This window comes from Rhineura floridana, chromosome 13 (assembly GCF_030035675.1).
Source record: "Rhineura floridana isolate rRhiFlo1 chromosome 13, rRhiFlo1.hap2, whole genome shotgun sequence".
In the NCBI taxonomy this organism is placed as follows: Eukaryota; Metazoa; Chordata; class Lepidosauria; order Squamata; family Rhineuridae; genus Rhineura; species Rhineura floridana.
In genome coordinates, this window is record NC_084492.1 from 10,303,151 (window position 1) to 10,327,728 (window position 24,578).

At 43.5% G+C, this 24,578-nt stretch overlaps 1 protein-coding gene across 5 annotated transcripts in view; it reads left to right on the forward strand.

Moving 5' to 3' along the window:
- Nucleotides 1-24,578, forward strand: part of LOC133369155 (receptor-interacting serine/threonine-protein kinase 2-like) — a 53,509-nt gene that overhangs the window by 17,975 nt on the left and 10,956 nt on the right. For 2 of the 5 annotated variants that reach the window (XM_061594101.1, XM_061594102.1), the window contains exons 2-10: nucleotides 3,364-3,501; nucleotides 9,153-9,325; nucleotides 11,124-11,277; nucleotides 13,275-13,430; nucleotides 13,706-13,854; nucleotides 14,797-14,846; nucleotides 17,809-17,970; nucleotides 20,526-20,611; nucleotides 22,036-22,104. In XM_061594101.1, coding sequence (XP_061450085.1) covers nucleotides 9,174-9,325; nucleotides 11,124-11,277; nucleotides 13,275-13,430; nucleotides 13,706-13,854; nucleotides 14,797-14,846; nucleotides 17,809-17,970; nucleotides 20,526-20,611; nucleotides 22,036-22,104 — 978 coding nt within the window. In that variant the 5' untranslated portion in view covers nucleotides 3,364-3,501; nucleotides 9,153-9,173. Of the gene's footprint in view, nucleotides 1-3,346; nucleotides 3,502-9,152; nucleotides 9,326-11,123; nucleotides 11,278-13,274; nucleotides 13,431-13,705; nucleotides 13,855-14,796; nucleotides 14,847-17,808; nucleotides 17,971-20,525; nucleotides 20,612-22,035; nucleotides 22,105-24,578 lie in introns of those variants that run through there. The other 3 variants (XM_061594105.1, XM_061594103.1, XM_061594104.1) reach the window with 2 other exon arrangements.

Genomic DNA, 24,578 nt, shown 5'->3' on the forward strand with positions numbered 1-24,578 from the left:
GAGACTGGTTGCATTCTGTGGCTATTTTTGTGACTTCAGACTTTATTGTTAGCTCCAGTCCAGGGCTGGGGAACCTGTGGCCCTCTGGACATTGTTGGACTTCAACACCCATCAGCCCCAGCCAGCATGGCCAATGCTCAGGGATGATGTGAGTTGTAGTCCAATAACTTCTGGAGAGCCACAGGTTCCCATCCCTGTTCCAGTCCATGAAAGCTGATGCCACAACACATCTATTTATCTTTAAGATTTATTTATTTATTTATTTATTTATTTCATTTTTAAACCGCCCATAGCGAATAGCTCTCTGGGCGGTGAACAAAACAAGATTAAAATACAATATTACAATAAAATTACAATAAAATCAGCAACAAGTTAAACGGAAAAAAAATTAAATGAAACACATTGAACATTAAAATGCCTGGGAGTATAGCCAGGTCTTAACCTGGCACCTAAAAGAAAGTACCGAAGGCGCCAGGCGTATCTCCACAGGTAGACTGTTCCACAGTTCAGGGGCCACTACAGAAGAGGCCCTAGATCTAATAACAATCCTCCGGGCATCCTGATGAGTTGGTACCCGGAGGAGGGCCTTGGATATTGAACGAAGTGAACAGGTAGGTTCATAGCGGGAGAGGCGTTCCACAAGGTATTGTGGTCCCACACCGTGTAAGGCTTTATAGGTCAAAACCAGCACCTTGAATCTGGCTCGGAAACAAATAGGCAGCCAGTGCAGGCGGGCCAGGACAGGTGTTATATGCGCAGACCAGCGGGTCCTCGTTAACAACCTGGCTGCCGCATTTTGCACTAGCTGAAGTTTCCGAATGGTCTTCAAGGGCAGCCCTACGTAGAGCGCATTACAGTAGTCCAGTCTAGAGGTTACCAGAGCGTGAACAACTGAGGCGAGATCGTCACTGTCCAGATAAGGGCGTAGTTGGGCTACTAAGCGAAGATGGTAAAACGCATTCCGTGCCACCGAGGCCACTTGAGCCTCAAGCGACAAGGAAGGGTCAAAAAGGACCCCCAAGCTACGAACCTGTTCCTTCAAGGGGAGTGTAACCCCATCTAGAACAGGATGAACATCCACCATCTGGGCAGGTAAAGAGCTCACCAACAGTGTCTCAGTCTTGTCTGGATTAAGTTTCAGTTTATTAGCTCTCATCCAGTCCATTATCGCAGTTAGGCAACGGTTCAGCACATCAACAGCCTCACCTGAAGAAGGTGAAAAGGAGAAGTAGAGTTGCGTGTCATCAGCGTACTGATGGCAACGCACTCCAAAACTCCTGATGACCGCACCCAGAGGCTGCATGTAGATGTTAAAGAGCATGGGGGACAAGACCGACCCCTGAGGGACTCCACAATGGAGAGTCCAGGGTGTCGAGCAATGTTCCCCAAGCACTACCTTCTGGCGACGATCCGCTAAGTAGGAGCAGAGCCACTGCCAAGCAGTGCCCCCAACTCCCAACTCCGCGAGCCTCCCCAGAAGGATACCATGGTCGATGGTATCAAACGCCGCTGAGAGATCAAGGAGAATCAACAGGGTCACACTCCCCCTGTCCCTCTCCCGACAAAGGTCATCATACAGGGCGACCAAGGCTGTTTCAGTGCCAAAACCAGGCCTAAAACCGGATTGAAATGGATCCAGATAATCGGTTTCATCCAAGAGCGCCTGGAGCTGGCCGGCGACCACCCGCTCCAGGACCTTGCCCAAAAAAGGGACATTCGCCACCGGTCTATAGTTGTTCAAAATATCTGGGTCCAAAGAAGGTTTCTTTAGAAGAGGTCTCACTACTGCCTCCTTGAGACTACCAGGGACTACTCCCTCTCTCAAGGAGGCGTTTATAACCTCTTTGGCCCAGCCGGTGGTTACAGCCCTGCTGGCCTTCACCAGCCAAGATGGGCAAGGATCAAGGGCAGACGTGGTCGTCCGCACCATTCCAAGCACCTTGTCCACTTCCTCGAGCTGCACCAACTGAAACTCATCCAACAATGAAGGACAAGACCGCAGCACCTGGAGATCCGAGAGCTGGCTGACAGTACAACCAACAGTCCTGTGGATAGGAGGAGAACCGGAACAAGGCACAGACACAACTTGTCTGGGATGAGTTCCCCTTACCTGGCACGTTCTCCTCCCAATGCCATACCTCCCATTACCCGTCACAACGTTAATTGGGGCCCCCGAAAATCTCCCTGCGAGGCCCAAGGCATGTTCTCCCAGGCACATCTTAAAATAAATCTAATACAGCAAAACACTTAAACAACATAAACACAAACACACATTCACTCAATCTCATTCACACAACAACAGACAGACAAACAAACAAACAAACAAATTAAAATACAGCCAAACTTATTGCAAGTTATAAAACGGAGGGGAGGCGTTCCTGATCCCCAAAATAACGCTAAAAGGTGATTAAAAGGTGTTAAAAGAAACATATGGTGGCGGAGCTCCAGCAGTAGCGAGCTCTTACGCCGCCATCTTCATTATGCCCAGCAGCAGATCTTCCCAGTACAAGCAGTTCAATGAGAAGCGCAGCAATGATGACAATCAAAAGAAGACAGGAGCAAACAGCAATAATAGCTCTCACTCCCTGGGCAGCTGGAACAAATGCTGTGTGTAAGAACCAAAGTAGCAGCCACAGCTGCTCTCTTTCTCTAAGCAACAACAATGTTCCTCTTCCTGTAGGCAAAAAGGTCTCCACACGTCCCTCAGTCCGCAGTCAACATATCCCTCCAAAGGGTAGATGGAAAAAATAAACCATGGCTGGCTAAGGTTCCTGGGACCCAATCCTGCAGGATATAGTGCAAATCAAACAACAGCAATCCAACAGGGAGGGATGATGATCTTGTTTTACATTTCTTTATTGCTGTCGCCAAACTACAGATGCAAAGAGAGACACATCTATGTGGCATTGTTCTTCAAAGTAGAATCATTTTCTTGGTTTTGGTTTTACCTTGATAATGTTGTTCATGTCCTGTTTAAGATGGATAATGCTCCTTTCACTGTCAATAACCGCTTGTAAGTTAACAGAGTTATATCTCTGTGATGAAAATGGTTGATGGTTGTATCTTTGGGTACGTAGTCTAGATTCAGTATTGTCCAGGACAAACTTGCGGCTTCCCCCTGGGATGGTGGATCCTTAGAGGCATCTCCATCACTCTCTGAATCCCTGTGGACCTCTGCTCTGGCCTGTACAACAGGTTGGATACTTCCTCCCACTCTGGCTGGTGGGACTGGGGCAGACAGAACACCCAAGCACTCCGTACTTGCCACCTTCATCTGTATCTGTTCATAAGATGGCAGACTTTTCTCATAGAAATCAGCTTCTTTCTGGCTGGTATAAGATGTCTGGAAACTCTTCTTCTCAGGAATCTCGTTTTCAACGGATGAAGCAGCAGCCTTCTTTACAAGGAACTTCTCAGACTCTGCATCAACAGAAACAACTCTAATCTCAGTTAAGGAATCCTCCAGGAAGTGAGCTCCTTTTAACACAGGCTTTTTTAAAGGTAAAACTAATCAGCTTAGCTTAGCTATGGATAAACTTTCAAGCCTGTGCCTTTGCTTTGCTAGGATGCCAGAAGACTCTTTATTGTAATAGACTAACAAGGCTAAGGTACTGGAATTGGTATTATTTGTATGAGAATAAAAGCCTGGAGGTTTCAGTCCAGATTTAGGCACTGGTTTCCAAGGTCCTATAAATACTTGCAATGACAAAGCTTGGGTTAAAAAGCTTGTAAACTGAAGGAAGAACAGTGTGTCATCATCCCAGCTGTACAAATTGGGAGTGTAGACATGTCATGGATGGTGTGATCTAGGTAGGTCACCCAGGATTATCTCTGCAGAACTTGGAACTGAACATTGCTTTCCAATGTTCCAGTTTGGTATCTATTGATCTATCCCTCCCTCCCTTCCTTCCTCCCTGCGGAGAGCACCTGTTATATTTAGAGGCCCGGGACTCTTAGAAATGAGAACTTGGACTCAAGCTATGCTTGTTGGTGAAAATGTTTGTTTCCTTGCTCACAGTTACATACAGACAGGTGTTCTTCCTTCCAGAATTCTCTGTAAATCCTGGGGTGGGTGGATTAGCCTATGTTTAGGCCAGAGCATTCTGGGATCCTGATCTGGATCAAGGAATGGGTCTGTCATAGAATTGTAGCACCCAGTTCAGTAGATGAGGCCATTTCACATGCACATCACTTCCATATAAAACTCTTTGGAATGCTGCAAATGCCCTTAACATCTATTAGCCACATTCAGCCTACCGCTGCTTCTAGAATGCCTGACAAAATGCAGCCTGAAAGAGAAAAGGTAAAAGGAAGGGTGTGCAATAAACATGGCTACCAGCTAATGGAGGCTACTCTTTGGAATGGGAAAAATTACATGTGGGTAAATGCAAAGTGGTAAGCATACACAGGTCTGTTGTGCTACATATACAGTATATGCCACAGGGATTCACCTCCATTTGAGGCTTCCTGCTGCACATGCATGACATTAAATAGGTATACATGGGGTATATAACACACTCTCTTCTATGAATCTTTGTTAGGGCATTTTGCTTTGTGTGAAGCAGCTCTTAAGAGCTGCCTGGTAGATCTGCCCAGCATTCTGCTTAAACCAGTATGCACCCTAGGACATGTCCTGTGCAATCCTCTGCAATGCACATGGATTCCTTGGCAGATACGTCAATATGGAAAGGATTTTGAGTGCTGGGCAGACATATTGGGCTTCAGTGTTGCTCTGTGCAGTGCACCCTAAAATATATCCCACTCTGTTCTGTTGTATTCCTTTTTTATTGTATTGTAAATTGTATGTTTTATAGTTGTGAGCCACCTTGAGCTATTAAGTGCAGAAACATGGGACAAAAATGTAAATAACAGTAGAGGAAGATCAGCAGTGGTGGGCTAAGTGCCTTTCATGGAAGTGTCATTGCTGCTGTTGATCGTATTCATTCTCATTAAGGAATAGGTTGATTTTGCAAAGCTTCCAAGGAGCCCCAGACTTCTCCTGGACACTGCTTGAAAACCAGACTTAGATTCTCTATTTTGAAGAATATTTAACTTCAGCCTGCTTTTCCTAAGTCACTCAGGCATGTCTGATGGAATGTATTTATGGATTAACATTGTGCATAATGGTGCTGAAGTCCCTTTCTATTTTTAGAACACCGTCCTACATTTATTGATGCAATCTCTTACATAACCCAGAGGTACTGTGTGGGAGTTTGTTGTGCCATAACATGTGGCACTCCTCTAATTCACATGCCTGTTTCCACATTCCCAATTTGTAAGAGATGACTTGCCTTCTCTAATTGGATGCCCAGTTCCAAGACAATTCTGCATCCAGATATATGCTGCAGAAGATGAGGTGTCCCTAGTTTCTCCTTTGGTTGATGCAGAGCATCTCAGCAAATAATTTCATGATGAGCAAATTATGGCAAGTGTAGCCAGCTTGCTCCTGTACAACTAGGGTTGCCAGGTCAGAAGCATCCCAAACCCTGAGATTTCTGGGGCGGGCCCCACATGATGTCACAGGGGCGGGCCCGAGTGATGTCATTAAGCATCATACATTAAGCATCAGCCACAGTTGCTTGGAGCATACAATTCAAACAAAAACATTTCTCTGATTGGAAATTAAGATAGAAATCTTGGCTAAAAGATGGAGCCTGGGTAGGGGACATTTAATCTAGCCTATTTGCTTCTGGCAAGAAGGATTTAGGTGCCCTCAGGCCAGGCCAATCACCAGAAGGCCATTGTAGGAAGAAAGGAGCCTAGCGTTGTGGAAATGTTAGATGGGAACACTCAGGAGTAAAGATGGATGACCCTGAAGGCTGCAGTTCTAAGCCCCATAGAACTCAACAGGACTTATGTCTGAGTAGATATGGTTTGGATTGTGCTGTTGGTAAAGCTTGACTAGAGATCCTATGCAAAGATATCCATGAACAAGTAGGGTTGGGAACCCCCTGCCTGGAATGCCCTCCCCCTACATTTTAACATGGCTGCTCCAAACGTCTTTACAGATTTGACCCTTCACTTCAGAAAGAGGTTTGAGAAATGAGTAAGAAGATTCTCTGCCCTTTTCTGTCTACCCTGTGGGCTGCTATGAACTCACTTTGACAGCCAAGCCAATTCCAGTGATTAATAATTGACAGAGAGAAAACCTTCACAGGCAACAGCTTGGGAACAACAACAATTGCAGCCACACTTCCCAGGATGTGAATTCTCTTCTACCACTATTGGGCAAGAAACAAACCATCATGCAAACAACAAGGTGCATCATCAGTGGGTTTAAGGGGATTGAGCTGAGCATATGGAACCACTGCTGTTGCTTCTATGGATGTAAGGGAGTGAGGTTAAAAGTAAATGAAATGCAAATAGAAAAAGAAAAAGAAAACACAGTGATGATTTCCTAAATGCAATACCATACCAACCACAACAAGATTCCTATGGGTAAGGCAGGACACTCAGCATCCCGCAACCAGTCAGGATTGCTAACCAAAAACCAAAACTAAAAAAAAATCCTGGCAGCCAGTCAGCTAACATCACAGAAATCCACATGCAGCACAACCTGACCCGTGGGCTGCAGTTAGTTCAGAATGCTGTGGCACGATTGCTGGCATGAGTGAGACCCTATCAGCACATAATACCCTGGTCAAGTTCAAGGTATGCTTTCCATGTTATGGGTGCCACATAGTACTTGTTCTGCTCTTGTAAGAAATCAATCTTTTAGTGTTGCAGCAGCTATGCTTTGGAATTCCCTGCCTATTGACATTAGGCAGATGCCTTCATTGTACTCTTTTCAGCACCTGCTAAAAACATTTTTGTTCAGTCAAGCCTACTGAGGCATATAGAAGCTAATGTCTTTTTTTCCTGTTTTTAACTCATTGGTTTTATTATTTTGAATGTTTTTAAATACCTGTCTGATTTTGCCAATAATCTTATTGTTTTAATTCCTTCTGTAAACTGCTTTCATATTTTTTACAATAAAGTGATATATAAATGTAAATAAAATACATAAATAAATGTTGGTCACTGTGGCCCTTGGGTCTCTTTCCTCTTTTAGGGACAAAAGAAACTGCCTTATACTGACTCAGGCCATTTGGTACCATCTAGCTCAATACTGATGACATGGACTAGCGTTGGTTCTCCAGGATTCCAGGCAATAGTCTTTTCCAGAAATTGAATTTTGGACCTTTGCATGCAAAGCATATGCCCTACCACTGAGCTACAGCCCTTCCCCTGCTTTAAAAAAAGTATCTTTTAAAATTGTTCTTTTCAATTCACTAATGAATGCACATCATACCTAGGGCAGATCTATACCATTCATTTAAATCACATTCAAAACACATTTGAAGCATATGATTCACACCACAGAATCATGGGAACCGTAGAGGGTGGTGGGAACTATAACTGTGAGGGGGAAACTACACTTCCCAGGATTCTTTAGGGGAAGTGATGCATTTTAAATGTGAGTTGGATGTGCTTTAAATGTATTGTGTGGATCTACTTCACAAACTTTGCCTTCATGTAAATTGTTTTAATTAATTTTTTGAAATGGAAATGAGCTATAAAGTTTACTGGGTGTCAATGGGCTACTCACCATCTCTCAGGCTAATCTGCCCCTCAGGATGAAAACAACAGAGGAGAACCATGACCACCCCAAGGAAGAAGGGCACACTTGAAATGCAGAGGAAATAATGATGTACAACCATAGTGTGAAATCAGATAGTTATCGGGACATAGTATGAAGAAATATTTAAATAAGCATGACTGTCAAAGATGTTTATTATTTACACAACCTGTAAAGATATTTATAGTGCAATCCTATGTATGTTTACTCAGAAGCAAGTCCCAATGTATTCAATGGGGCTTACTCAAACGGAAGCATGCACAGAACTGCAACCCCAAGTGATAAGGAATTTCACTCACCCAACACAAAATTCAGAATCATGCCACGCTAAGCTATTTTGCAACTGTTTATACTTGTTTTTATGGTTATTGGATTTTAAAGGGATTTCTTTTTGTGAGCTGCCTTGGTTTCCAATCACCAACCCTACTTCACAGGGTTTGGGGGAGTCTTTTTGGGAAGACTCCATATACACACACACTGGAGGTGTAAAGATACATACACCCCATATAATAGTTTATTGTCAAAACCAGTTGGTCATTGCAGAACATTTTTTTAAAAAATAAATCCAGTATTAGTTTCCTACATAATAAAAGTAGAGATACCTATGTAGGCCCTGCCTAATCGCTTTGAAAATAGGATTGGAGGGGAGAGAAAGATTTACAACACAAACACAATCTTTGCTATGTTCATTCAAAAGTTTACAGCACAATCCTAACCATGTCTACTCAAAATTAAGTCCTACTGAATTCAATAGGGTTTACTCTGGGTGTGTGGGATTAGCATTGCAGCTGTACTCCCAAAAAAGCAAGTATTGGATTAAAGCTTCATAATGGGAAAGTTTTCAAAACACTGCCCTTTTCAACAGCCCAGGAAAAATTAAACTTGTTTGACTCTTGCACACAAGAGAGAAAAAGACTTTTGCTACTGCTGAAAGCTATAAACCTTCTCAATTTATGAGATTTTCATATAAACAGGAAAAAAAGAACAGTTTTCTGGCCTTGCAATGGGGTCTAGCTACTGCCTGGTCCTGGAGGTCAACAAATCCATTGTCAATCACAACCCTGGCTTCACTTATTTGCTACAAACCTGAAAGGGCGGGGTTGGAGCAACCAGCTACACGCTCATTTAACAGAAGTTGCGGGGGGTGGCTGACATTTTGGTGTATATCTCGTGAACTAGGCCACCTAGAAACTTAATTTTTAACAAAATGAAAGCTGAGAGTCTGGAGATTAAGATGAGTCACCCAGAGAGGACCCCAAAATCCAGAGTCTCTGGATAAAAATGAGAGACCTGGTAACCCTATGTATAACCTCTTCATCTGCAACATCAGAAACAAAAAATCATGTTGCTTCAGCTAAGAGTCTTGCACTACATGGGACGATCATTTGCACACAACTTACTCCCCTGACTCTAGAGTTATGGTGATTTGCTCTTTTGAAAGCAATTTGGGGTTATTTGTATTGCAGTGTGACCTGCTGGTGATAGTGATTTTAAAAAACAAGCAAACACAAAATGCTTCACATCTCTATTTCAGTTCTTTGTTAAACATCACAAAATGTCCAGCCTGATGGCCATCCTTTCCCATAAAGATCTGGAGAGTGTCTGCCTAACTAGGACAGGATTTGGATTTGCTCTCAAAGCCTTCCATGCACCTCGGAATATAGATGTCGCCTTGAAGCTATTGACTAGCCGGAATGCAACAGAGAGGTGGGTTTCCCATTTGTTTGTTTGTTTGTTTCCTAGAGAGGGCAGTAATTCCTGCTGTTGAGTTTGAAATGAGTGGGAATTGTACAGCAGTAGATTAAAGTGGTCAGTAAAATACACAAAAATGTAACACTGAAGTGGTGAAAGGAAGCAGTACAGTAAAGTGTGGATTACTGGTATAAGACAGGGGTCTTTCCAAAATCCTACTTGGAAGAGATGTCAGGATTTGAACCTGGGACCTTCTGCAAGCAAAACATGTGCTCTATCATTAAGTAATGGCCCAATTAAGAAATTAAAGTTACCCTCCTTCTTGAAATCATAATTCAGAATCCTGTGGTAGTCAGTAGGCAAAAGTCATGGAATTAACTTTTGGTCCAGTCTCCAGAGAGACAGGATGTGATTGTGTTAGGCAAGTGAAACAGGTTCATGGTCAGTTGTAGAACATGCATCTCTGATCAAGCAGATGCCAGTTAGGAGCCCATAAAAATGGTTTACTTTGAGAGTCTGAGTTCAGAACTCCTTAAACTCTGAATTATGGGTTCTACCCTGGTTCACTTACATCAGGGGTAGGGACCCTCTTTCACCTGAAGGGCCCTTGTGGGTGACCTTTTGGGGCTCGGATGCCAGTGCAGGTGGGGCCAGAGGCAAAAATGAGCAGAACAACATATGTGACTCTTATCTTAGTACAATAGGCTACATTTAGGCAGAGCTTCTATGCTCACACACCCACATACGAATCTCTCCATCCTAAATCCAGGACAGTAATAGACATCATAGTTCAAGAACATATTCCAACCAGGCAGAAGCACTCAAGGAGATTGTGGTGCATGTCGAATGAGAGGTGTGGCCTATAAAGGGAGCATGGACTGAGCAGAGTCCCAAGGGCCAGACAGTTCCCCATACTTGACTTACAGTATAAAAAGGCTTTAGAAATAGGTAGGGGTTTCCAAATATCGATTATAGGTTATTTTCAATATCTGCTCCAGGGGTTTCTAGGGTCCTTTGCAAGGCAGCCGTAATTGGTATCTCCTTTCCCAGCGTGTTCAGCCACTATTTAACAGTGTTCTTTCGGTACATCCCAGCCTCTAAACTTCCTCTGTCTGTTATCCCTTAAGACTTGGAGAAACCCTGCTGCAGATTTACGCTAAGAGAGCCCTGTTAAAAGCTTGCATATAACTTTATAAATAAAGTTTAAGTTACGAACACCTGTTTAGGGCCTGGATTCAGTAAGGGAGGTCCAAGACACAAGGAAATAATGAGGTGGACCCATGCAAAATGTGTATATGGGATGTCTTTGCCAGCCTTGGGGTCCTGGCAAATATGTGACCTCACTACCTTCTGGAGGCAGTCAGTAGTTCAGAAAAGATCCCAACGTTCAAGACAAAGCACATTTTGTGACCACTTACATTGTACAAATGAAGAAAAATGGAACAACCCCGCACATACAACTCTTTCCTCCTCTTTTCGCAACACGGCAAGATAAGCCTGGAAGTCTCCAATTCAGCATAATTTCACATCTTACCCAAACTACACAAACTATGGTTACCAGGTTTGAAACAAACCAGGCTCTTAAACTATGCCTTGAATTTGGCTTAAGATCGTGGCTTGTTCTAATCCTGGTAACCAGATATTCCCTGGTTTGGGTGAAACATGGTTAACTGGAGACTTTGGGGTTTAATTGCTATGCACCACACAGGTAATTTTGATATGTACTTTTGCAGTAACAATTATCTTCTTTTACTCATTTCATCAATGAAACAGTCATTGCAAAATCATTTTCTCATTCTTAATGTGTATGCAGAGATTTAAAGGCACTGCTTCAAGAGGTGGCCAGCACCCAAGGCCTACAGTGTGACAAGCTCATGCCTCCTGTTGTCATCTACCAGTTCCAAGGACTCCTTGGGGTGGCCACTGAATGGATGCCCAATGGATCTCTGAATTTGCTCATCCATGAGGTATGTAAGAGGCAAAGGTGTCTTCCTGTCAGATCCTCTTTTAGCAGTTTGGAAGTATCCATTTAAGGTTAATATAGAACACTTGTATGTTGTTTATACAGGGCACAATTCATTTCTGCCTTCATTCTTCTTCCATTATCTATCCAAATAAATATAACAGGGAAAGAGGTGGGTTTTTTTAAGCCAAATGATATCAGATTCCATCAGCTAATTATGCATTGTGGAAAGGAATACTTCGGCTTTGCTCATCGTGAATTAACTGTCAATGAGACCAGGGCTGTCTTAGTTGTGAGTGGGGAGTGAACAACTGGAATATGAAGTGGGAAAGTTTTGGGCTAGAATCTCTGGGTTTTTTCAGTGGGCGTTTTAGGCTACAATCTATATACATATTTAACCTGTGAGTCAGTCCCACTGAACTCAGTGGGGCTTACTTCCGAGTAGACAATTAGAGGGCTGCATGGCCAATTCTGTTTACATATAAAAACATATGGGGGCATATAATAACAAGTTTGTTGTTTTTTTAATTATCCACTTTCCACAAAAGAGTATCCAAAGAATTTACCACCATAAAATCCATTAAAAAAACAGAATTTAAAACCAAACACGTTGAAAGTAATCGTCCCCTAATTATAATTAATAAATATGTCTCCCACACACAATGTAAGCATGATCACCAAAAAAATGCCCAGCTAAAATGTCTGCAGGAGCCACAATGGCTGTAAACACACTAGTCGCCTACAGCAAAGCATGTCCATTAGCCGCACCTGAAGGGGGAATGGCTTGATCTGCTGATTAGCTGCAAAATCTCTTTGAAGCTGAATTAAAAAAATAAAAGCACTCAAGCTTCTCCCACCAGGTTTTACAGTAAAATGGGACAGGGTTTGACTAGTGTTGTGTGCCCGTTTTCAGAAAACGGGTGGTGGAGAACAGTAAGTGTGTCTCTCTCTCTTGGCGATCACTTGTGACCGAGTAAGATTGTCTTCCAAAATATAGTCTTTAACAATGGATCCGTCTGAATCTGTATCCACCGCCGATGTACCAGACCATGACTAGGGGCCTCTGGATTTCACAGTCCTGCACCCGTCGCCATTTGCCAATCACCATGGGACTTTTGTTGTGGAAGACGCCTATGCGTGAATTTGTTTTATGTGGGGAGATTGGTGCATGATGATCAACACACAATCTTAAGGCTTTGATCCAATGGCATGGGTACCATGACGATTGGAAGTCCTTTATCTGCTGCAGCCTTCATCCGCCTTCACAGCTGTTGTAATATACACATTGTTATCCTCCACCTGTTCTGCCGTTGAGGACTTTCTTGGATTGTTCTTTGTCTGGTTCCTCTCCCTTGACCTTACTGCCATGGGTGACTCTGCTGGGAGCACATGACTCCCGACGGCGTTGCTCATAGGGTTCATTGGAACACGCAAGCCCACTCACCACTTAGTGTGTCTCTACCCTGTGTCTACACCAGATGAGTCTGCTTTACACAAGTGGAGGGCTACCACTTCAAAGGTCCTCTCCCCTTGTTCCCACTCCAGTGATGTTCTCTGTGTCTAGACTCTAGATAGGTTCATGCAGGAAGCAACATTCCATAAGATACTGGAGTCCTGAGCCATGTAAGGCTTTATGAGTTAACCAGCACTTTGGATTGGATCAGAAATGAATGTTTTCAATGTATGGTATGGCTGGGTGGGGAATGAGTGGCCAATGTGGTGCCGCCTTGATGTTTTGGACTCCAACTCCCATAATCCCAAACTAGCATGACTGTCAGGGATGATGGAACCTGTAATCCATATAATGTCTGGAGTGCATCACTTTAACCACCTGTTTTAGGTAATAGGTATTATTGTAAACTGAGCCTTTTTAAGGATAATTCATTTAGTATAAATTTAGGATATGGCAAGATAGAAAATTAAGTAGTGATACTACTAGGGTAGTGATAGAACTGAACACTAACATAATGTTTCTGTGGTCCCTGTCCTCATTTTTTTTAGCATGAACTGTACCCAGAATTGCCTTTTCCTCTCTGCATGAGAATCCTATCAGATGTGGCAGAGGGTCTAAATTACCTACACAGTTTGGAGCCTCCCATCCTTCACTATAGCCTGAAACCCTCAAATGTCCTGCTAGATCTAGAATACAGTGCTAAGGTGGGTCTCTTTAAACATTTACTATCCTCTTTGTTTTCTTCTACCTTATGTTAAAACTATTTTTTCCAAAACAAGCAACAGCTCTGTGAACAAGATGATAGGATATAATGAGAATAATTTGCACAACTAGCTTGTTGAGTTGACTCAGCCATACCCAGCCTGGTAGCATTGGCTGGGACTGATGGGTGTTGTAGGCCAAAACATCTGGAGGGCACAGCATTAGGAAAGGCTCAGTTAACTTGGCCTATATCTTAAGCTTCACTTCCTTCTTTCAGATATCAGATTATGGCCTAGCCAGCTGGAGAAGGCAGCAACTACGATCCGTCCTGCAGAATTGTAACAACAGAAGCTGTTGGGATTTGCTTTACCTGTCCCCTGAAATACTTCAAGGAGGTAGCTTTTCACAAGAAGGTGATGTTTACAGGTGGGTTTTTCTTTCAAAAATAGAATCTCATCACTTGAGACACCTAGATGGGCCCGTGGTTGTTAACATCCAGTCTGTGAAACTGTCTCCTCAGAGCATCTCTCTTGGCTCTGAGGTTTGCATCCTTTCAGTACACGGCAATCTTTTTAATTTATTCTGGTATCTTAATTTGCTCGATTATTGCTACCATATAATGCTCCACCTTTTAATTGAAGTGGCTGTTTTTGCCTGTAGCTTGCTTATGTTTACGTTTTTTGTGATTTTCTTTTTTAAAAGTTATTTTAAGACTTCCTGAAAGTTCTCTACTGAAGTTGGAATGGGTTTTAAATGTTTTAAATGCTGCAGTCCCGTAGCCATTTACTTGGGAGTAATGTGACTTCTTATCATTCCTGTTGTTGCTGCTGTTGATAAATTATCAGTTAATTTATATACCACATACTTGCCAAAATGGCTGCCAAGAAGTCTGTGGGTTAGCTGGAATTTCGTAGTAAAGTTTTGTTAGAAATACCAAGACGTGATTTTGTCACTCTAGATAGTTGTGTGAAGAACCCTTCTGTTTTTAAGGCAGGGCTGGGGTGATAAGGCAGCATCCTAGAGCCCTTCCAAAGCCTCCATGCAGATGTATACTTTATCTATATGGACCTACTGGTCTTTTCAGTTATAGACATTTTTGTTGTTCTCTGTTTCCACATTGAGATTTGGAAGGGCTCAAACTTCTTTTTTCTTGACTACAGAAGTGTCATGCTATTACAGACTGGGGAGACTCTGGTTTGAATCAATGCATGGGGAAGCTCAAGTTTCCAAAGCAGTTCAAAGAGGAATGCTGTTAATGTAGAGAAATATATTGATGGATTTTTATGTAAAGATTTCTTATGAACTTGCTGGTTTAGAGAGTAGATATTCCAAAGTAACGCTTGCCTTTCTTCTGACATTTGTGCCTAGCTTTGGAATGGTGTGTTGGGAAACCCTAGGCAGACAGAAGCCACTGAAAGGTAGGTAGCTATGTGCCTTTCACTGTATTTCTCCTTAGTTGTCCCCCCAACCCCATATAGCTTTCAGAAGAAGCGCTGTGTTCAACATCTGCTTCTTTGACTTGGTCCTTCCCTAAATATAATCATGCTGAAATCTTTTTCTTCTGGCTGTCATGTGAAGGAACATCTTTAGACTTGTCCCAGGTCCTTGAAGTGCCATACCTGCTGCTACTGCTGCTCATTCTTCCCTTGAAAAAAACTGATGGTTACAAATGTACATCAAACATCTGTAAGAGATGTCTCCATCCTATTTGACTTCCCTGCTTTAGTAAAACATAGGGTTGTATTTAACATTAGTCATACTCAGAGTTAGACCCACTGAAATTAATGGACATTTCTTAGTTAGGTCCATTCATTTCAATGGATGTACTCTGAGTAGGACTGCATAGGATACAACCCACACTCTTCTGCATTTCTATAACTTTTTGGAGGTATCTGAAGGATCCATTAGTCTGCTGCCTCCTCGCCTGTGAAGGTCCACAGGGGATCGCCTTGAGCCAAAGGGCTCCTACCATCATGGCACCTTAAGAAGGCCATGCTTCTGTAGTGGCCAGGGCAGCATCTCAATCAGCCGTCCCTAGAGATGAGTGGGGCAGGGAGCATCTGCTGGGATTGATCAAGGTCATAAACAGCCCAGAGCTAGCAGTTGTGCGTGTGAGTGGCAGGAAGGAAGAAGCAAGTGAGCAGAGACCTGAGGAACTACTAGACTAGGAATCTACTGTAGCTTCTTCCTCTGCCAACTGGGAGGTATGGGGAGCTTGGAGAAGAGGCTTCCCTGGCCACCCAAACCCTCTGGGGGCAAATATACTGTGGGACTGGCTCACCAGGGGTGTCCCTAGAGTATCCTGTAAAGGAGCCAGCGAGAGGACCTCTGGACCTATTCTTTCCCAAACTCCATAACCCCCAGAGAAAGGGGCTTTTGTGAAGCCACAGGACTCAGAAGTGAAGGAGATCCTAGGCCCAACCCACCAAGGACACTAGGAACAGGCAGAACTTTGGGCTTCTACACCAACCTTCTCAGGAAAGGACCCAGTAAAGTGCAACTACAGGCAGACGGCCTTGAGTAGAACTTGTTATTGCTATTGTGACACTATTTAGGCTTGTGGTGCCTGGGGGAAGGGAGTAGGAGTCTGTAGCGAGGGCTAAAGCCTCAATAAAGTCAAACCTACTGGACTCCTATTGATCGTGGTGGTAACTGGGACTCACATTTGAGATCTAGGTCCCATGGAACCCATAGATCAAGGGGCCTTCATTGTTTCTCTCCCACAGCAGGGGCCCACATCACCCTTATGTTATAACATAACTTATTGTATAAAATATATATGCCATAGGGGTTAACAGATCAGTCTATGTATTTTTTGGTCTAAAATATTGATATTATTGATATTTTTATCAATATTTCCTGCACTTTATATTTCCTTTAAAATATTGATATTAATATCAATATTTTTCCAAGAGGGAAAAAACGAATCGGTAAAAGCAGTAGCTTGTGAACAAAGAGCAAACTCAAATCGATATCAGCCTGTTAGGTTGACTGACAGGTTTCTAACTGGCACCAGCCAACGGATCCCATCCCTACTGTGCATACTCTTCTGAGAGTGTATGTATGAATATGTGACTGCGTGTGTGTCCTGTTGGGTGTGTGTGTGGAGAATGTTTGTGTGCAAGAGAGAGATCTGTACATGGGTTGTGCCTGTAGTGCATGTGCATATACACAGTACATTGGCCATCCCACAGCTGGTATGTGGCCTGTGGAGGGGGTGGCCGACCATAAATCTGTCCCTTGGCCTGAAAAATGTTGCCACCCCTGCTCTATAAGAAGGTCTGGGAAGGGTGGTATCACTCTGTACATCAAGGAGGACATAAGAGTCCACCAAGCTAGAGATCCCAAAGAGGGCAGATTCCTCCACAGAATCACTGTGTGTAGCGATGCAAGAAAGATATGCTTGTGTCCAGTACATAGATGGCTCTGTGTTTGTTCAGCATGCATCATACTACGTGAGAAATAGAAAACGTATACTAAAGCTGATATACCCTGTAACACCCCACCCTATGCACATCTACTCAGGAGTGGGATTCTATTGAATTCCTGTTGAATTCGATAGGACTTTCTCAGAGATAAGGGGCGCCTTGGATCATTTCTGTTAAATACATCTCACAAGCAGAGCTTGGAAAAGTTACTTTTTTGAACTACAACTCCCATCAGCCCAATCCAGTGGCCATGCTGACTGGGGCTGATGGGAGTTGTAGTTTAAAAAAGTAACTTTTCCAAGCTCTGCTCACAGGTGATAATTATTGAGACTTGGGTGGCTTCCAGATTGCTGCACCTGTTCTCAGCGGCTTCCATTCATTCTTGGCACCAACAGTCGGGTAGAAGAGGTTACGCAAGTGCCTTTGGAATTACATGCCCTTACCAGAGATGGGTGGCACAGCTACAGTGCTTTTCACAATACAGATTGTCTTCAAACATTGTCAAAATGCTCTCTGATATTGGAGAAGGGCACAGCTCAGTGACAGAACACCTGCTTTGCATGCAGAAGGTTCCCAGTTCAATCCTTGGCATCTCCACGTAGGGCTGGGAAAGCCCCCCCCATCTGAAACCCTGGACAGCCACTGCCAGTCAGTGTAGACAGTACTGAACTAGATGGGCCAACGGTCTGATCCCAGTACGGCAGCTTCCTACGTTATATGAATTGTATCTACAACCAAGACTAGCCAGCTGCCAAGAACTGAAAATCCGAATGGAAAACAAGTAACTACAGTTGCTTTTAGTTCGATGCTGCCATCTAGTGGCTCCTGTTTTCTCGCTTTCTTTGGTGTGCTGCAGGAGTATGATTTGATGTGGAAGTCAGCTGATGTTCCATACAAATTGCAGGTCTTCCTGCTTCTTTTGTAAAGGAATATTTTTCTTTTCCCGCTCTAGGCAAAACGTCTTTGCTTGAAGCTGTGACAGGAGTCTGCAGCGGCATGCGCCCTGGGATTGAAACGGAGCTCATACCAAACAGTCTGCCACAACGCAACAAATTGCTACAGCTCATTGCTCTGTGCTGGCATGAAGAACCCAGCTACAGGCCGCACACTGCAGGTAAGATTTAGCATTTTCTCACCTCTGCGAAATATCTGGGTGCTGTTTCATAGGTCAGATCCGAAAAGAGATGTGGCAATTGAAGAAAAGTAGAGACAGCAACAAAGCGTAAACCTCCTGGATTTGGGGGCAGACTCTGGGTTCTCCATCTCTAGATGGGATCACATTTGATCTAAAAGGACACAGTCTAGTACACTTCTGGATTTGGCTTTCTTCTTCCTTGCCTAACTAGCAGCTGTGGCTTGAAATGCTTTCTTGGAAAGGGGCTATAGCTCAATCTACTTTGCATACAGAACGTCCCAGGTTCAATCCCCAGCATTTTCAGGTAGGGATGGGAATGTCCCTTATCTGAAAACCTGGGTGGCTGCTACCAGTCAGCACAGACAGCACTGAGCTAGGTGGACCTGTGGTCTGACTTGGCATAAGGCAGCTTCCTCTGCTCCTGTTAGCTACAGCTGCAAAGGTAACTGTGCCTCCTTCCTTGAGGAGCAGGATTCCATATGCTGGTAAACCTCCAGGTTGGAGCATTGAAATGTAGCTGCCCCTGCCGTCTGTTCAGAAGCCATGTCTGATACTGAATATGGTTGACTGATTGTTGGTGGAGTCTGCTATTGGGAGAGTATTATTCCCGTACTTTGTTCAGCTGCACTGGCTGCCGGTCTGCTTCCAGGTTCAATGTAAGGTTCTGATTTTTACCTTAACAAACCCAAAAGAGCATCTCTATCATTCATTCCTCCTTGTGCTCTGAGAACTAACCATGACAGCCTGTTCCGTGAGCCCTCATTTAGGCCTGATTCTCACTTGAGTAGTAAACCTGGATCTGGATGGTGCCACTTCAGCTGGCACACTTCATGCGTAGCCTTTGTCTTCTAGGTGCAGTGAGTCATAGGACTTGTAAGATATTTCTAGCTGAAATAAGTGAAGCTATCAGTTAGGCGAACCCTGTTCAGTCTAATGCACCTACAGCCTCCCGTCATTTTATCCCCACTACCAGTTACACGTATCTTTGCCCATTTTTTGTTTTTATTTAACAGAATTGGTTAAATAAAATAACACAAATTAAGCACAGAGCCCGATTGTGTAACCCTCCAAGCAGTTGACATAAAATATAAAATATACATTTAAATTATCAATAAAAGGCAGAAGTTAAAAGCAAGTTGGCATATATATATGCAGTGTGTGTGTGTGTGTGTGTGTGTGTATATATATACAGCAGTTAAAAATAAGCATGATAAAATAACATACTAAAATACGTGTCAATCTTACATATGTGGCTGCCACTTCCTCTGCAATCGCTCCTGCAGGGGTCCAGGGCAATGTACAAGGTCCCTTTCTGATAGGGTTCCTTTCTGACTGCATGTTTACAAACTACACCCAGTTTTGGGGGAGCCCATTATCATTATTATTATCATCATCATCATCATCCACCCTTCACCTTACGTTCCCAGGGCTGGTTGCAACAATATAAAAACACAAGATTAAAATCAGTTAAAATAATTTACAGTCGGAAGAACCGGCTGGATCCTTACAAAAAAGAAATCTCTGATGTCAAAGGCCAGGGTAGAAAGATGCATCTTCTGCATACGATGAAAGCTATATAATGCAGGTGCCAGATGTACCACTGTTGGGAAGGGATTTCCACATCTTAAGGGCTGCCACAGAAAATGCCCTCTCCGCCACCTCCTCCCCAAACTACAGAGGGTGGTGGAACTATCAAGAGGGTCCCGTCTGCCAACCTTAACGCCCAAGAAGGTCGGTAGAGAAGGAGGTAGCCTTTTGGATATTTGACATGTAAGAAGTTTAGGGCTTTAAACGCTAATGTGAACACCTTGAATTGGGTGCGGAAATGAACTGGCAACCAGTGGAGCTGTATTAAAACAGGGGCTGTCTGAGTTCTAGGGTATAGACCCATTTGCCATTTTGCTGGCTTCAGTGCATTTTTACCTCCATTTCCCGAATGCTGGGATGCACAACGCTAGTAAAACGCCACCCACTTTACTCCCAAACCTCCAAAGTTGCAGCTCCAGTGTGTTTTATCATGAAGTCAGCTTCACACAGACTTCAAAACTGATTGGCCATCAACCCTTTTTCACTCCATATTTGTCCAATGAAAACACTTTTCTGTAGACTCAGGCAGACACAATGATTGGCCCAACACTTTGCTGTAGGCAGTCCTAATCAGTGGTGGGGCAGGGAGATGTGTCCAGCCATGGGCAAATGCATTTTCAATGCATTTTAAACTGAAGCCACAGAAAACATTCTGGCTGATTTTGAAGCAGCTGTCTGTAGCCCTTAATGAAACTATGTGGTATGTGAAAATTGTGTTTGTACAAGCCATGTGGGTGGAAGACTATGTATACTTGGGAGTTTGCTTAGAAGAAGCACCCATTTTACATACCAAAGGGGCTTTGGTCTTTTAAAGGACCAATAAAATAAAATAAAATAAATGTAAGCTAGCAACTGAAAGATTCTCACCAGTGATTGTACAAAAACTCGCATTCTTTTGTGTGTATACATATAGACACATAAATATTCGTATGTTTTTCCTTTTACAGAATGCTTAGTACTTCTACAGGATATACTTGCCACATTTAGGAAGGAGATGATTTCTGATGCAATATACAATTTGATTCATGCAAAGGTGGGTTGTCCATCCCAACAGTGACATCAGTTCTCCAAATACTGTCTGCTATGTAGCCAAAACAGCACCACACACACACACACACACAACAAAAAAAGCCAGAGGTTTGTAGTAGTGTTTATAAGAAAAAAAAGTCCAGAAGACTCCTTCCCCCAAAATGACCCAATGAGGACTTGAATGTGCTAAATTGACCGTTGGGTGGAAATTGAGATTTGGGGGGGTACAGAATGCAGTAGCTGGAATCCTGAACAGAAAGCATTGCATGATGCAACATTTTGTTGCAAGACCTGATTGTTTTACCTGTTGCAGTTTGAGCCAATGTGCCAATTTTGCTTTGACAAGGGTTATCTGTTTCAATATCACATTAAAAGGCTTAGTTGCAAATTGCTGCTTATTAAAATATGGATTTTGGGGAGGGTGTAAGTGATGTGTTTGGATGCCTTTATGGTGATTCATGCAATCTTCTCTCTCTCTCTCCTTCCCCCCCAAACACTCAAATACTTAAAGCACTTTTAATGCACAGCACGCTTTACAATCTTTAGCATGTTTGCCCTCAGACTGCTGCTATTTCCTTTTTGTAGATGGTGATGTGGATAAGAAATAGTAACTGGCCCAGGACCATACAGTGTGACAGAACCCGAAGCCAGCTCTCGGTCCACCTTACAACCTACTGTACTGTGGCTACTTTGGCATGCATAGAATAAAGTCTGCCAATAGATTTATAATAAAAACAATAGATTTTTTAAAAAGATATAGACATATCAGTGAGGTGCATTTATTTTACTGAGATGTGAATCTAACCCTGTCTTGATATGTATAAACATTCTACATTTTATTCATATAATTCTAGGTAGAGAGAAGCATTGAATCTAATGTATATGTTTATAATACTGACGAGATCTAATATATTTTTAAGACATGAGGGGATGCTCAAAAGCTCTCAGTGTAATTCAGGGATGGGGAACCTTTGGTCCGCATGCCAGTCTTGGCCCACTAGGGGATCTATTTAGGCCTGTGATGCCATTCCCCCCCAAACCACACCCACTTGCCAATCAGCTGATGTCACTGGTGGGGGAAAGGGTTCAGTCCTGCTGGGTGCTGTTTCATCAGGGAATTCCCTGTGGGGAAAGTGCTGGTGAAGCAGACCCCTGCAGAGAGCAGGACTGAACCCTCTGCTCATCAGCTGAGAATGTGGGAGGGTTAGCTTCTCCAAAAGTGTATACAAGTTTGAATGAACTTTGTAGTAAATTTAAATTTACAGACAAGGATGCAAGTAATGAAACTGCAGAGCAGGAGTTAATCCCATGAAAGCAGAGAACGCTGAATTACCTAGTACTGATAATTTTCAAGGTGATATTTTCCAGTATGAGTATGACACAGCCACACTTTCTGCAATTCAATTCCATGCTGTCTTTCTCTTGTAGGACTGTGCAATTGATTCTGCCAAAAGCCCAATTTCTCGTGCACTTGAAACCGATATGCGCAATTTAGAGGTGAGCCTTAGAACGTAGGCAGTGGCTTAATAATCAGACACATTGGTCCATCAGTGTTGCTGATAGCGACTGGCGGCGGCTCTCCAAGGTTTCAGACAAGGGTCTTTCGCCTGCCTGGAGATGCCAGGGATTGGCTATTCTGCAGAAGGGGTGCAGGTCAAAGCACTGATTTCCAGACGTGTTGCAATATTTTGAAAAAGCTACTAATGTGGGCTATCTCTTACCTGGATCTCATTGTGTAAGGATGAAAAGGGAGGTTTTGTTTTGTTCTATCTATGTGTTATAAAACAGGAGAGAGAGAGAAATAAGGCAATGCTGAAAAAAATGAATAAGGAAAACTGAGGGAGGGAGAGTCACATTATGGAAAATGGACTGCCTTCAAGTCGATCCCGACTTATGGCGACCCTACGAAGAGGGTTTCCATGGTAAGCGGTATTCAGAGGAGAGTTACCATTGCCTTCCTCTGAGGCTGAGAGGCAGTGACTGGCCCAAGGTCACCCAGTGAGCTTCATGGCTGTGTGGAGATTCGAACCCTGGTCTCCTAGGTCATAGTCCAACACCTTAACCACTACACCACAGTGGCAGGTGACCCTTAATGCCCTCACAGAGCTACAATTCCCATAGTTCCCAGGGGAAGATTTATTGTTAAACCACTCTGGAAATTGTAGCCCTCTGAGGAGAATGAAAAAAATGGAAATGGGCTGCCTTCAAGTCGATCCCGACTTATGGCGACCCTATGAATAGGGATTTCATGGTAAGCGGTATTCAGAGGGGGTTGACCATTGCCTCCCTCAGAGGCTAGTCCTTCCCAGCTGGCTAGGGCCTGCTCAGCTTGCCACAGCTGCACAAGCCAGCCCCTTCCTTGTCCGCAACTGCCAGCTGGAGGGCAACTGGGCTCCTTGGGACTCTGCAGCTTGCCCACGGCTGCACAGGTGGCAGGGCACGTAACCTGTGAGCCACTCACTGTGGGGTGATCTTTAGCTGGCCCTTTACACCCAGGAGACACAAGTGGGGATTTGAACTTATGGACTCTGGACTCACAGCCAGGCTCTCCTCACTGTGTTATCTATATTCACTAATGGGCAAAAAAACCCTTGCAGTTTAAGAATGCACCTATACCCAACAGATATTTCTATCAAACTTTAAAAAGCAGGGAAATTGGGCAGCTATAGTGAATGCACCAGGGGAGCAGGAGACCTGACCTCTTCTCTGAGATATTGTACTGCCCTACAAATTTGTAAAAATGCAAACACAATTTGGGTTGGTCTTTCACAGACCATGTGGGAGGAGAAGGGGGAGGGGAGAGGGGAGTAGAAAGAAGGGGAGGGGGAAGGAGAGAATTGGTAAGGGAGGGGGGAGGGGCAAAGGGAGGGAAGGGGCAAAAGGGAGGTGATGGGAGGCAGGAGGAGGGGAGGGCAGGTTTGATCATTTGCATGCTTATTGAGTTCCATGGGATTTATGCAATCATGCAATCATGCTTAAGATAGGTAAAACTGACCATGGGGAAGGGGTGGGGAGGGAGGAGAAGGAGGGAGGGAGGGGGAGGGGAGAAGATTAGGTAGGTGGGCACTGAGCAGAGAGAAAGCCCCTTCCAAAAGGAAAACATTGTGGAACAGTATCATTGTTTTTCAGCCTTTCCCCCACCTTTTTATTCTACAGCAGGCACATATAATCTCCCACCCAAATTTAAACCAAAGCTGTCCCTGGCCACATCCACACCAGACCATTATTTCACTTTAGACAATCATAGTTAGTGAAGGGTGCTGAGAGTTGCTAGGAGATGCCCTGTTCCCCTCACAGAGTTTCAATCAGAGCAGCTGACTGTTAAATCACTCTGGCCACTGGAGATCTGTCAGGGAAATAGGAGTCTCCACTCAGCACCCTTCACAAACTATACTTCCCAGGATTCTTTGGGGGAAGCCATGATTGTCTCAAGTGAAATAAAGGTCTGGTGTAGGTGTGGCCCCCTGATTAGGCAAGTGAAACAGCTGTGAGTCTAGCTTTTGGAACACTGACAGTTGGTTCTTACTGAGCATGCCTGGCGTTATCATTGAGTTCAATGCTAGATTTCTTAAATTAATTAAAAATCAGCCAGGAATTTTTTTCAATTTTTAAAGTGCAGCAGATGAAGGTCAGTGTATGGGGCAAAGTCAGTAATAGGATTACAGGTACTCTGTGAACATGGTTGATTTTTTTCAACAAATTATGAGAACACTGACAGAAAAAAGTCTATCAGGGGTCTGGATTTTTTTTATCTCTTTTTATACTTTGAACTCTCAATTCACTCTGGCTGTTTTGTGAATTGCCATGAAAATTTAGAGGGTTGTTCAAGCAAGCGTTTTTGAGTTCAGGACTATAAGTTTTGTAGGGTTTTGTTTTGAGACAAAACACTCTCATGGCTGTATAATAACATGATATGAGAATAAATCTAGATTTAGTAAGGATATAATAAGTACTTCTATTTTGTTTAAAAT